This window comes from Malus sylvestris, chromosome 3 (assembly GCF_916048215.2).
Source record: "Malus sylvestris chromosome 3, drMalSylv7.2, whole genome shotgun sequence".
Classification (NCBI taxonomy): domain Eukaryota; kingdom Viridiplantae; phylum Streptophyta; class Magnoliopsida; order Rosales; family Rosaceae; genus Malus; species Malus sylvestris.
The window spans coordinates 10208690-10221958 of NC_062262.1; the positions used below are offsets into that span (position 1 = coordinate 10208690).

The window sequence follows — 13269 nt, forward strand, 5'->3', positions numbered from 1 at the left end:
CATCGGAGGTTCTTTGGCCAAAGCCATTCATCGTGGGCGCATGAGGCTTTTGGCCTTAACTAAAGGTGTTAGTTGTTTTGTAGGTGCAATTTTGTCCAAGATCAAGGAGAAAGAAATTTGCATCCACAATGTACACATCTTCAATTTTAGTTTTCTAAAATAATAATACCCCTGCAGTATCATGACTTCATGCTTTTATATTCATGATGTTTGATTCTTGACGATCAAACATCATGTGAGACTGAAGAATACCAAAGTTCTCACCAAAGAAACATAATGGTTGTTATTTAATATATCCTGCATCCCCTGTATTCGTGATTTTGTTCTCTTCCCTTTCATTTACTCATTACTTGTGTGAAAATTTTCCTTACTTTATTGTTGCTATTTTACAGAAAACATGCTACAACATAGTACAGTAAAACAATTGAAACAGTGTACTCTGTGTATCTCTATCCCTGCCAAATATGAAGCAAATCAAAGAAGATAGATGAAGTAAATATATATAACATTATTATAAAATGTAGGATGCAAATTCTATGGGTTCAAGTATCTCCATTCTCTCCGATCATTGCGCCATCGTCCTTGCTATCATCATATATTGTCACCAATCAGTGTCGATCTCTAATGACGATACATAATGCATCAAAATTTGCGACCTATTGTATACTTTCCCTCTTGTCAAATGAGAAGTCTTTCGACCGTCCCATGTTAATTACATGTGTTTGAGCAGGTTCCATGGTAGTAGTACTAGTATTAGTTTTAGTAGCTTCCCCATGAACCGAGATTTTTTCATTGACATCAACCCTCTCATGGTGGTGGTAAGAGGATGAAGTGTCATCTACATGGAGGTGGTGTGAGGGGGAGGACGATTCGTTGGCCCAACGTTCACCCTCAAAATTTGATTTTCTTGGTGATGTATGGAAACTATCCACTTCGCTCCGATAGTTCCGGAGGAGGTGGACGGGGGACATGTGGTGGGATGGAGTGGCTGGTCTGCTAGACATTGGGGTTACGGAGCCTTTGTTCTGCTTTATGTGCTTCCTGGCCGTGTGATGCCAGTTCCGTAATGCTGCGGCTACTCTTTCATTGAATATGGTTGGTTTCATGGTTGAGCCCATCTGCAAAAATCAACATATAAAGTCAATATTAATTTCAAGATTTATTTAATTCAGTCATTGATATAGGGAAAACAGGTTTATATGTGCAATTTAGATTCAATCGGGCAACAATACATAAGAACGAGTGTCATATATTGACAAATCATTCACGATCATACGACTAGAATTCAGGACCGCTCTAATTAGTGAAGTTGAATGTCATTACGACTAAATAGTCATTTTATCATGCAAATTCACAGATTACATCAATTAGGTTCTCATTAAAACTACACGGTTGCTCAATTAAATCTATAAATTGATGTTCATGTCATGTAATTAGATCATTACCTGTGTGACAAGGGCATAGAGGGGGAGAGTGACATAACTGCAGAGTATTTGTATGAGGACCCTGAAAATCACCACCATTGGTTGTGTGTTAGAACAATTTAAACGGTTAGGAAACTAAGAATTAATTAAGAGTTAAGGCCAAGGAAGAAGTGAGACTCACCCCATTGAAACTCTGATGATCACGTCCTCAGTGTGCTCGTGAAAACAAGATTTCAAGCTAAATTCATACTGAAATGACAAAAAGTACAAGATTCATCAGATAATTAGTATACTACTTCACTTTTTTTATTTACTTATCTAATAAATCTCAAATTAATTAAGAATTTGGATGATGTAGCTTACCCAACTCCATGCAAAGAAAGCAAGCTGGAAGGCATTCTGAAATTTAAAAAAAAGATGATGCAAAAGGGTCAATATATGTTAGCGAGATTCTCTCATCTCCAGAAATCTCTAGATTGAGTTAAATTTAGTAAGTTGAAAGAGGAAAATGGATCAATTGTAATTACTCTACAATTCTCCACATCGAGTTAAGTTTAGTAAGTGGTATAGGGAATTGAATCAATTATAAGTAATTACTTTATCAAATGTATTCTATATATCATGTAACCTTGGAAATGAATTAAGTTCATGTTAATATAAATTTGAGTACTTAAAACTCTGATAAAATTGCAGATGGAAACTCACTAACGCTATGCATTAGTTCAAAAAAGAAAACACTCTGTTAAAATTGTTAAGTTACGTACCTGAAAGAGAACAAAGTTGATGAGATAGAGAATGAGACGGGGGCGGTTAAACCAAAAGAGATCATCACCAGGTTGAACCACAAGAAGCCCCTTCACAACCTCTCCTCTTTCTTGAATTCGAAGACCCATTTTTGTGATGATCACCTGTAGCTTGGTCCCCACCAAAAGAATGATCTGAAAGTTCAAGTGCATTTTAAACCGTTAGGTCTATCTATCCATCTTGTGGTCCCACTATTATATTACAATTACTTGGTAGATTATGATGAGGGAAGAGATTTTACTTACAATCAAGGGGACAAACGGTAGCCAAAGATAAGAATACCAGCCTGTCCAAGAAAAATTCAAGAAAGCTTAATCAAATAATGTAATTAATTATTATTTTTTTTTACAAACAATATTATCGGTGGGAGAGTGGACTAAGCCTCACAATGAGCTAGTAATAAAGTGGTTCAAGTTCGTATTGGCGAGAATCGAACTTAAGACTTCTCATTTACAAGTATATAAGTGAAGAAGAATACTACTAGACATTAGTATTAAGTGACAAATAATGTAATTAATTTCAAACATTAATTTTGAATTTAAAGTGAACATATACATTTTAGTAGGTGAAGACGTGATGAAATATATGAGAAAAATATTATATATGTTTCCTCACCGTGAGTATTAAAGAGTAGGAATATCACAGCAAAGAACCAAATTGGAGGACTGCAATTTGAAACAAATTAAGAAAATTAAAGTTTACTTCAACAAATCCCAATCTGAAACATGATCAAGTCTATCACAGTTAAATAAAAAGGATAAAAACTAGAAGAAAACACCAAATCACTAACCTGATTCCCACAACAACCTTGAAATCCTCTTCAAGTGATCTGTTTATGTACTTTTGGAAATTGAACTTCTTATGGCTCTGGGGTGCCAAATGTGCCTGAAATATTGTTTTACAATGTTATTGGTTGCGGTTTACAATTTATCGAAACTAATGTATATAGTGTTTTTATTATTATCTGTCACAACTTTGTATTATCCCATGGCAAAACGTAGCTCCATCATTTTTCTTCACATATTGTATGATTGTCTATGTACCATACAATATAGTTGCTTTTCAATTTGTGTAGAACTTTTGGAATTTCATCACTATTATTCTGTCTAATAACATTAATAAAGCACTTACCATGATAAACCCATGCCGCAAGGTTAAGTAATCCACTTTGGGAACCGACCTAACAAATTGTCTGAAAAAACAAACCTGCAATAGTATAAAATAAATGGAGGGTAAGGCAAAATAACGTGTGAAAATATTTAAATACCCTAAGACCATCTCTAATCCTTGGGTTAAAATCTAAATTTTTTAACCTAGAAAATTTAGGTTTTAACCCGGAAATATTTTTTCTCCTCCAACCCTTCTAAGTTAAACTTTGAGCCTGAATTATTAAAGAATGCGTTTAGGATAGTTTTTTTTTTTTCTTAAGGTAACCTTTTAATATATATATATGAAACTCATGGAACAGTTCTATGAAAAGATTATGAAACACTTAAAAGATTTTTTTAATTACTTTAGCCGTTAAATTTAAATTTGGACCGTTAGATTTTTTTATTTATTTTTATCTTTGAATTTGATCATATTAGATTTTAGCAGTTAGATTCAATGAACTTATAAATATAAAACTAAAAAAAAATACACATATATGATGGGTCAGCTCCACTAACCCCAGGGAAATCCTGGGCTAAATTTGCCTCAGAAATGAGTTATGGGTTAAAACTCATATTTGCCCCAAGGGTTGGAGCAAGTTTGGATAAATTTAGAACCTACAATTTGAGTTTTACTCCACGGCTGGAGTTAATCTAAAGTCAATACTTAAATAAATCCATTTCAAAATAAAAATCCCTTTAATAAACTAAATATATATTTAACAAAAAAGAAGATGATCTTCTGCAGCTATCAATTTCGTGAAATATGAACAAAATCAAATTAGGTGTCCCTTGTAAAAGTCAAACTATTAGAAAAAAAGGAGGAAACTGTCCTGGCGAACTTTAGACAGCACATTGTTCACAACTTCACATGAAAAAAAAAAGAAGCCAATTTGTATAGCCAAAGCTTTCTTATACATTCTCATTATTAAAAGAAAATTAATATTATTATGGATTTCGTAATAGGATGATCTATTATCAAATATTTGGCATGTAGTTAAAATGCTAATCTATTCTAAACCCTAGTCGATTGTCTTAGTATAGCGATTTTGAAAGTGTTCGAGAGTTTAACTTTAGAAGTAACACAATTTATTTATAAAATACTCGATTCATAATGTACCTATAAGAATCGGAGTACTCTCGATTCAGAGTGCAAGAAAAAATATTGAATAAGAGTACCAACATAATTATACCCATATATCTTATAAGAAAAAAAAAAACTCTGCAATTTTATTCTTTTTATTTAAGTACATCTTAAGTTCTCAGGTTAGTAAAATCCTACACCCTCAGATTAATAGGACCTGCCCCGCCGCCAACACGCGGGTAGACAGGTAGCAAATCACATGCACCTTGTGAAATTTACAACCTCGGAAGGTCTGAAGTTTTTTTTGCCTTTTGACTGCTATATAATGCAGGATTTTACGGGGGAGGTTGTATCCAGAAACACTTATTAAGATCTTTAGTTTCCGTTTCTTCTGAATATCTAGAAGGGTCTGCATCCTTATATTGAATTCAAAAGCCAGAATGATATTGAGAAAATATTCTGATTGACTATTTGAAATCATCTCTCTCATTCCTGTCACCCCACAAAAGCATCAAAAAGCGCCTTCACACCACTCATTTATATAAAACCACCTCAACAGACAGCTAATCTTGGTGTTTGTCTTTTGTGAATATCTCTTGCATGTTAAAATAATGGATAAATTATATAAAACTACCTTAACTATTGGGTTAGTCACAATTTCATACCCCATCTTTAAAAAATTTCAATGTCATACCTCATCTACGAATTTTTTACAATTTCATACATTCTGTTAGTTTTCTGTCAATTTTTCCGTTAAATAGTTACGTGGCTTAAAAAAAAAAAATTTAAATATTAAAAAACTTAAAAAAAATCATTTTTATTTTTATTTTTGCATGGGGACCCACCTCGCACCCTTTCTTCCCCCTTCCTTTCCTCCCCCACTTCTCTATCTCGCCGTGCCTAGAACCCCCTAACCCACCTAGGTTTTTTCATCCGCCATCCCCTTTCCTCCCGTATGCTTTCTCCCTTTCTCCCTTTCACGCTGCAACAGTAGCCTCGTCGGCCCCGACCTTGACCTTGGATCCCTTCACTATCTCATCACCTTCACCCCCTAACCCGACCTCGTCGACCCCGTCTGCACCCTCCTTCACCAGATCCCACCCATCTCGTATCCTCTGCGTCGATCACTACCTCCCTCCCTCCCCCTCGTGCCGATCACCCACCTCACCTGCGCCACTCAATCGCTCGACTCCCTCCCGCCTTCCCTCCGTCCACACCGCCATCGACCGACTCCCTTTTTGATTCCGACTCCGCCTTCATCAAATCGGGTCAACCGACCCTCTTTCTGCTCTAGTACCATTTATGCCCTCTTCCCTTGCCCCTTTAAACCCTCAAATCTCTCTGCTCTAGTACGACGCAGAGGACGCCATGATGTTGATTGCGTAGGTGGCCGGGTATGAGGAGAGCAAGGAAGAGTTTAAGATGGTTTTCGGGGTAAGGGTTTTGGTAGATTTGCTGGATGTGGCGGAGAGTGGCTGTGGAGGAGGGCGTTGAAGGTGGTGAGGGAGGAGTGGGTGCGCTAAGGGAGGTGAGGGAGGAATGGGTGTGCTGAGGGATGTGCTAGAGAATGGCAACGGGAAGTGGGATCTGGGTTTGGGATGGTATCTGGTTGATTTTGGGTTTAGGGAAGATGGGTGGGGGAAGAAAGAGGGGGAAGAAAGGGGGTTCTGGGCACGGCGAGAGAGAGAAGTGGGGGAGGAAAGGGAGGGGGGAGAAAGGGTACGGGGTGGGTCCCCGTGCAAAAAAAAACAAGTTTTTTTTTTAGTTTTTAATATTTAATTAGTTTTTTAATATTTTATTAATTTTTTAAGCCACATCACTATTTTAACGGAAAAATTGACAGAAAACTAATGGAAGGTATGAAATTGTAAAAAATTCAAAGATGAGGTATGTCATTGAATTTTTTTAAAGATGAGGTATGAAACTGTGACTGACTCAATAATTGAGGTAGTTTTATGTGATTTACCCTAAAATAATTTTAGAAGAGACCTCCTGTACACTAGGACACTACTACACAGTACTCCTACAATATTTTTTTTTACTTGTGTATGTTTGATAACATACAAAATGTGAAATGGTACATTATAAAAATGTGAATGTTAAAAAGTATTGCCTATTAATAGCGTACATGAGAAAGAGAATTAGTGTATACACCCGTTACACCTAAACTTATTTTACTAGTACTTAATTACAATGATATTATCTTACTTGTAAAGCAGTAAGTTAAAAATATTATCTATGTATAAGAGGTTCCTAGTTTAACTTTCTCATTCCGCTTGTTATCGCTTATATATATAATGGGACGCCTTTACTCTCATTCGTACAAATGGCTTGAACAAAATTTCCATAAAAGATTATTGAAGAGGGGGTAGGGTCACGACTCACCTAATTTCCTAAACAATCAAACTTCTATTAGGCCTTAAGTTTCTTATTAATTTCCAATGGCCATGCCAGGGTCACTTTCATTGACAGCTTTAATTTCCTTATTAAATGACATGTTATTTATAAGAGAAAACATTTGTATAGTGATGTTCCCATCTCCAAATCACTTGATCAAAATTAGGTAGGCAGCGCGAATTCTTTTGTTAAAATTTAAATTTAGAAAAGATAAGTATTAGTGAATTAAGGTTTGAATGGTTGAAGATATACCGAAACAATCAGGCAAAAACAAAAACAGGAAAGATATAACAAATAATCGACATCCTATATACTCTTAACCACTCTTTAAAAAAGTGTTAAAATTCTGACGTGCATTACATATTATTACGTTTATTTTATAGAAACGCACATTATCAAAGTTAAATTTGAAGACGTGTACAGTAATATATTTTGTATATGTTGAGAGCGAGATCAGTTGACCTTTCGTTGTTGCAAATTTTTTATTACTAAACTGAAAGCCTCCATGTCAATTTAGGACTTGTTTTGAAGTGTTTTTAATATGATTAAACTTATTTTTGGTAAAAATAGTTTTGGAACTCAAAATCAATTTCATCAAAAGCGCTTTCATTTTATAAGCACTTTCAAATGAGCCCCTTGTACATTCACATGCCTTCGATGATAAATCTTTTCCTTTGTAATTTTTAAATAAGCCTATTCGTGATGTAGAAACACATATTATAGTATAGGGGGAATTGTCTTCACTTGTAAGTGAGAGATCTTAAGTTCGATTCTCGCCAAATGTGAAGTTGAACCACATTATTATGGTAAGACCATATTAAGGCTTAGCCCACTTCCCCCACTCTCTTAGTGTAAATATTATTTTTGGTTTATTATATTAACACCCCACAAATTGTTGAATAAAACCCACATACTAAATATACCCCACATTTACTTTTTGAATTAAAAATTATCTTAATACACCCTACGTACTCCCCATAATACCCTTACACCCCACATTTTTAATATACACCTTACATTTTCAACATGCACCCCATATTTTTTATACACCTTACATTTCTCAAATCTTATAAAGTTTTTAATTTGGACAAAAAATGCCGACTGAAATTTTGACAAAAGATGCTACTTGGGATTTAAAGCATATGTGGGTTGTTTTCAATTCCACCATTAAAACCCATGTCGTCTGTTTTTAATATTTGGTGGTAATTTTACGTGTTTAATTCTTCATGTAATCCCTATGATCCCTAAAAGATGAATACGAACATAGAAGTTTGAATAACGCATCAAAAGCAAGATTAAATAATTATTGATGTTGTCAAAATCACTAAAACAATAAAAAATATGAAGTCTTACCTCATGTGAAGCTTCCGAAACATCGATTTCGTGCTTAATTTGTCAAAAATAATTTTTATCAATCAACATGTTTGTAGTTTCATTGGTTAGAGTTTTGTTCAACTATGGAGGGTCGGAGGGGTTTTGATAGTTGAAGAAAATAAATAAATAAAAAAAAACCTAATAAGGTCAAAATTGCCATTGTATAGTAGGGTAAATAAGTCATTTAATATTAAATTTTAATGTGGAGTGCATTCAACATTTTGTGGGGTGCTAATATAAAAGGCCTTATTTTTTGTTAAAAAAAGGAAGTGACTTGGACAAATCTTTTTTGTCGATAACCTCAGACCAATCAAAATCAATATCATCGACAAAAAAGATTTGTCCAAGTCACTTCCTTTCTTTTTTGTCCAAGTTACTTCTTTTTTGGTCCAAGTTTCTTCTCTTTTTGTTAACTTACTTCCTTTTTTCTTTGTGAGTTTTGGAAATATTTAACTATTTAACACTGATCAAATCATAAGATTAACATAAGTTTCCACGCATCTAATAATTATTAAGTATTTGGATTCTGTAGTGTGTGATGAGAAAATGAATAAAAATATATCAATGTCGAAGTCAAGCTGGTGGCGAATACTAACTTTTTCACCACAAAAAAAAAAAAAAAAAAAAAAACAGCATGCTGCAATAAACAAAACGGTAAGTACGTAAGCCACTAGGGTTTGTCTAGTTGCGAAGGTGGACAAAATAAAAGGTAGGACTAGATAGGTTCATGATTTGAAACACTTCAACGTAACATTTTTTTTGTAAGTACGTAAATATCATTTCGCAGACAAATCTGATATGGAAAAAATAATGCATTTCATGCATGCAAAAAATTCAAAGTGATAAGTACTATACTTTCATTAAGGAAAAAGGAATTAGAGAGAGCTCTTACTATCCACATAAGGAAAGGTGTTTTAGTCCAGTAACTCATATGCCTCCTCCCAAAAGATGTGTCCCTTGCAAACCTGAATCTCTCGGGGTCTGTCATACACGCAACAACGAAACAAAAATCAAATAATTAAATGACTCATTGACTCTGAATGATTTCATGTATTGTAGTTAAAAGTCCTCCTTAGAGAACTACAAGAATTAAATAATCAATTATTTTATTTAATTAATTTGCTGTTTAGAAATTTTTTGGCTCTCAAGATTATTGTTTTGCAGTACTAACCATGCGAAAATTGATATTCATCTGTCCTTGTTTCCTTTTCCCACCGCTTCCAACTTCTCATCTGAACTCACAAATAGTCATCATCAATTGATTAACCATTAAATAATTATTAAAAAGAGAAATAGTTAATTATTCGTGAATGAATTGATGAGAAATTACGTACCTTGGCTCTTCCTAAAGCCATGGTGAGGATGCAATAAAGGACATGGAAAACAGCCAACACAAAGATAAAAATGTGCAGTTGATGAATACCATCCGCAGATATAAAAGATACTTTACCCTGCAAAATTTGAGTTGACATTCTATGAGCCGTAATTCCTATATTATAAACCAATATCGATATTTAAACTATAAAAAACAATATTAATGTGTTTACTTCATTCCTAATTAGTTTCTAATCTGCATTGGAAACTGTTATTAGTACTTCGAAAATCTTGTATTCAATTGAAAATTTGAGAGACTTTAATGGATTTATAAATCCATGGATTTTTATGAAGTTTAGGGGGGTGTATTCAATAGGGAATTTGTGAGATTTTAATAGATTTATAAATCCATAGATTTTTACGGAGTTTAACTAATTTATAAAGATTCTATGTAAAATTTTGATTCAAATCCCTTGAAATCTCATGGGAAGAGGTGTGATTTGTGGATGCTTAAAATACACTACAAAATCTCTTCAATTCCATCTAATTCCTCAATTTTTCCAAATTCTAATTGAATACAAAATTTTTATTCAATTCCCTTAAAATCTCATGGGGAGAGGTGTGAATTGTAGAGATTCCCTATAAAATTTTGATTCAATTCCCTTGAAATCTCATGGGGAGAGGTGAAATTTGTGGATGCTTAAAATACACTATGAAATCTTTCCAATTCTCTCTAATTCTTCAACTTTCTCAAATTCTTTAAAATCAATTTCTAATTCAATACACCTAGAATGTTATAAACTTCTTTAAAATCCTAATTGAATACATCCGGATTTCTAAGGATTTTAATAAACTATCTTAAAATTCTAATTGAATACACCTTGAATTTCAGATAATCACTCAAAATCCTGATTCAATACCCCTAGATTCATTAAAATAATTAAAATCCCTCAAAATCCCAATTGAATACACCTCTCTTAGTTTGCAATTCTCATAATTGTATTTTCTTTGTAAACATATATAGAAAATTTGTAGATTAAAATATATAAGTGATGGACATTCGTATAGTTCCTACCTTTGCTGCACATTTATCGGTGCTAGCAGCCGCCAGAACACGGCGTGCGCCACCACCAGTCTCGTTAAACAGTGAGAGCAGTCTCCTACCCGGGATTTCATCCTCATACTCCACATTCTCTTCCTTATTCAATTTGTTTTCTTGCTTCTTGCCACATGGATGCCAGGTGTTGCCAATTTTCTGTGATATGCATATGTTTGATATTGGTCCTTGTCCCACAGTTAAGAGCAAGGATATGAACCCCAAGAGCATAAGCTCTATTTACACCACAAACACAAACAAAACATATGTATTAGCTCAATATTCTTAATATTAACTCTCACTAAATTAATAAGCGGGAAATGATTCAACACCATTTTTCTCCTCTTGGACAACTCTGATTATTTATAGCCTTTTGATGAAAAAAACAAAGAATCAAGAAACGAAAAATGGACCGCATATGTGCAGAAAGAGAAAAGTGGTGTCCATAAATCATTTTCTGTAATCAGTTAGTCTATGATTCGACATGTGTTACCTGATTTGATCTTTTCTAGTGCTTCATAAAGAGCTCTTTTGTGTTTCTTCTTTAACCACTGCAAAAATGATGAAAGAATATATGTAATATTGAAATTAAAAACCCAGGACAGTTAACTAATTGAAGAACAGAATGTCCGAAAACCCGAATTAATGAACTTTCATTTATAGTATGATTTTACCTTTGCTATAAGTTCGATTATGTGTTCAATGATTATTGAAATTAAGACCAAAACAAAACAGACTACGGCAACGGCCCATGTTGGCGTTTGCTCTAACGACCTTCCTGACGTTGCCCCTGCCATGCTTCTGAATTAAGTTGCCCAATTGACTATGAACAATGGACTGGAAAAATCCAAGTGATCAAATATCATGAGAGAGAGAGAGAGAGAGATGATAGAATATGAAATGAACAGATGAAGGTAATATACACGTTATGGGTGCAGTTTAAATGATCCTGAAGAAAGAAAAATAGGAGCGACTGCAGCGGATGATTTTTGACTTTTGGACGCGTTAGAAAAATACAGAGAGAGAGAGAGAGAGAGAGAGAGAGAGTGACTTGACAGAGTCCTTAACCTGATACAAAAATCAAATACAGATTTCTTTGACTGAATAATACTCGCACCCCTTCAATTTTTTTTTTCTTAACAGATTTTGTTTTGAAACGTTTGTTTCTTGCATATAGCTGTATTTGTACACGAAAGAGTATGAGTTTGGGTTCCGTTACACAATGAGTCATTCTTGATAGTTTAGTATCAAATTCATAATAGGAGACGAAATTTAAGATTTCCAACTTATAAGTAAAGGAAAATGCTACTAAATCATAATACTAAGTAGTAACTTTAACTTAAAATTTGGCTATAATATGCATGTGGTCCAATATCGTAGGGGATAGGATGTTAGGTTCTACCCGTGCGTCGTCGGTTTAAAACTTCCCTCCCTTATATTGTAATAGTTTCGAACTCTGTCCTTATTCCTAATAATAGTAATTTTTTTTATAATAAAAAACGATTCACACCAAAGACGAATTTGAACTATATAATTGCTAATTATGAGTTTTATCTCATTCTCCCATCGTTTTAATGTAGATAATATGGTTTGTTAAAAAACAAAAAGAAAAAATTTATTAAAAAAACAAAAAGTTAGTTCCAATATTGACAACCACCGTTAATCACTCCCCCAGTCAACCCCCAGCGTAAATTTCTTTAATACTAGCCTCTTGCCACACGCGTATGCGTGTGGCAATTGACATTTTTATATATATTTTATTTAAATAATTAATTTACATATTTTAAAAAAAAAATATTTAAAAAAAATGAATTAAAAACGTGAAACCATCCACTAATGTAGGAGGTTTTGTTTTTTTTTCTATAATTTTAAATATTAAATTAATTCAAAATAAAAATATGGTTAAATACTTTAGCTTCTTTTGGTTCAATTGTAATTTATGAAATTCTTAAAGGACAATTTATGGTATTTTGAATGTTTCACCATTTTAGGGTGCTCACTTTATATATATAGATATATATAGATGAGGAATTTGGTAATTCTTTTTGTTTACCAACCTTTGGATCCCAATCCAAGGGTCCAAAACTGACGACATGTAGATGACATTTCTAGCCTCCGGACGAATTAAGATAATATACTATATTTACAGAACAAACGAAATACAAATGGGAAAAGGATCATCGCCGGATACTTTTTTATGGGAATACTAAGGATTTCGTGATCGTGATCCTTCATCGTACATCATGCAGTAAGTTTTCGATAAATGATTTCTGATCGCACGATGTATATTTAATTTTAAATTTTAAATTTTGAAATGATTTCTGACCGTACGATGTACGATAAACGATTATAATCACAAAATCCTTAAAAAGGGTCCTCGCCGATCCTTTTCCATAGAAATGTATGGTTTCTATATCGTATATGTCAATTGACTAATTGATGAGGCTGAGGGGGGTTAACAAATCAAAGAACAAGTGCCAAGTCAATGAAGCATATATATGTAAATAATTTCAAAGCCGGATCCTTTTCCATAGAAATGTATGGTTCCTATATCGTATATGTTAATTGACTGATTGACGAGGCTGACGGGGTTTAACAAATCAAAGAACAAGTGCCAAGTCAATGAAG

At 33.7% G+C, this 13269-nt stretch overlaps 1 protein-coding gene across 1 annotated transcript; it reads right to left on the reverse strand.

Moving 5' to 3' along the window:
• Window positions 1-488: 488 nt before the first annotated feature.
• Window positions 489-11558, reverse strand: LOC126614208 (MLO-like protein 6). Its single transcript, XM_050281796.1, has 15 exons — window positions 11316-11558; window positions 11135-11192; window positions 10621-10877; window positions 9566-9682; window positions 9403-9463; window positions 9124-9212; window positions 3360-3434; window positions 3019-3113; window positions 2844-2893; window positions 2474-2514; window positions 2189-2362; window positions 1788-1823; window positions 1606-1673; window positions 1446-1506; window positions 489-1118 (listed from the first exon to the last, which is right to left on the reverse strand). The coding sequence occupies exons 1-15, from the start codon at window positions 11436-11438 to the stop codon at window positions 657-659; spliced, it is 1767 nt and encodes a 588-aa protein (XP_050137753.1). The 5' UTR covers window positions 11439-11558; the 3' UTR covers window positions 489-656.
• Between the last annotated feature and the right edge of the window lie 1711 nt (window positions 11559-13269).

Excerpts from the sequence above, each read along its gene's own strand:
- LOC126614208 (XM_050281796.1), bottom strand. The coding sequence starts at position 11,438 with ATGGCAGGGGCAACGTCAGGAAGGTCGTTAGAGCAAACGCCAACATGG. Across the intron at positions 1,507-1,605 it reads ATCATCAGAGTTTCAATGGG|GGTCCTCATACAAATACTCT; the intron begins GTGAGTCTCACT and ends GGTGATTTTCAG. Across the intron at positions 1,119-1,445 it reads TCTATGCCCTTGTCACACAG|ATGGGCTCAACCATGAAACC; the intron begins GTAATGATCTAA and ends TGATTTTTGCAG.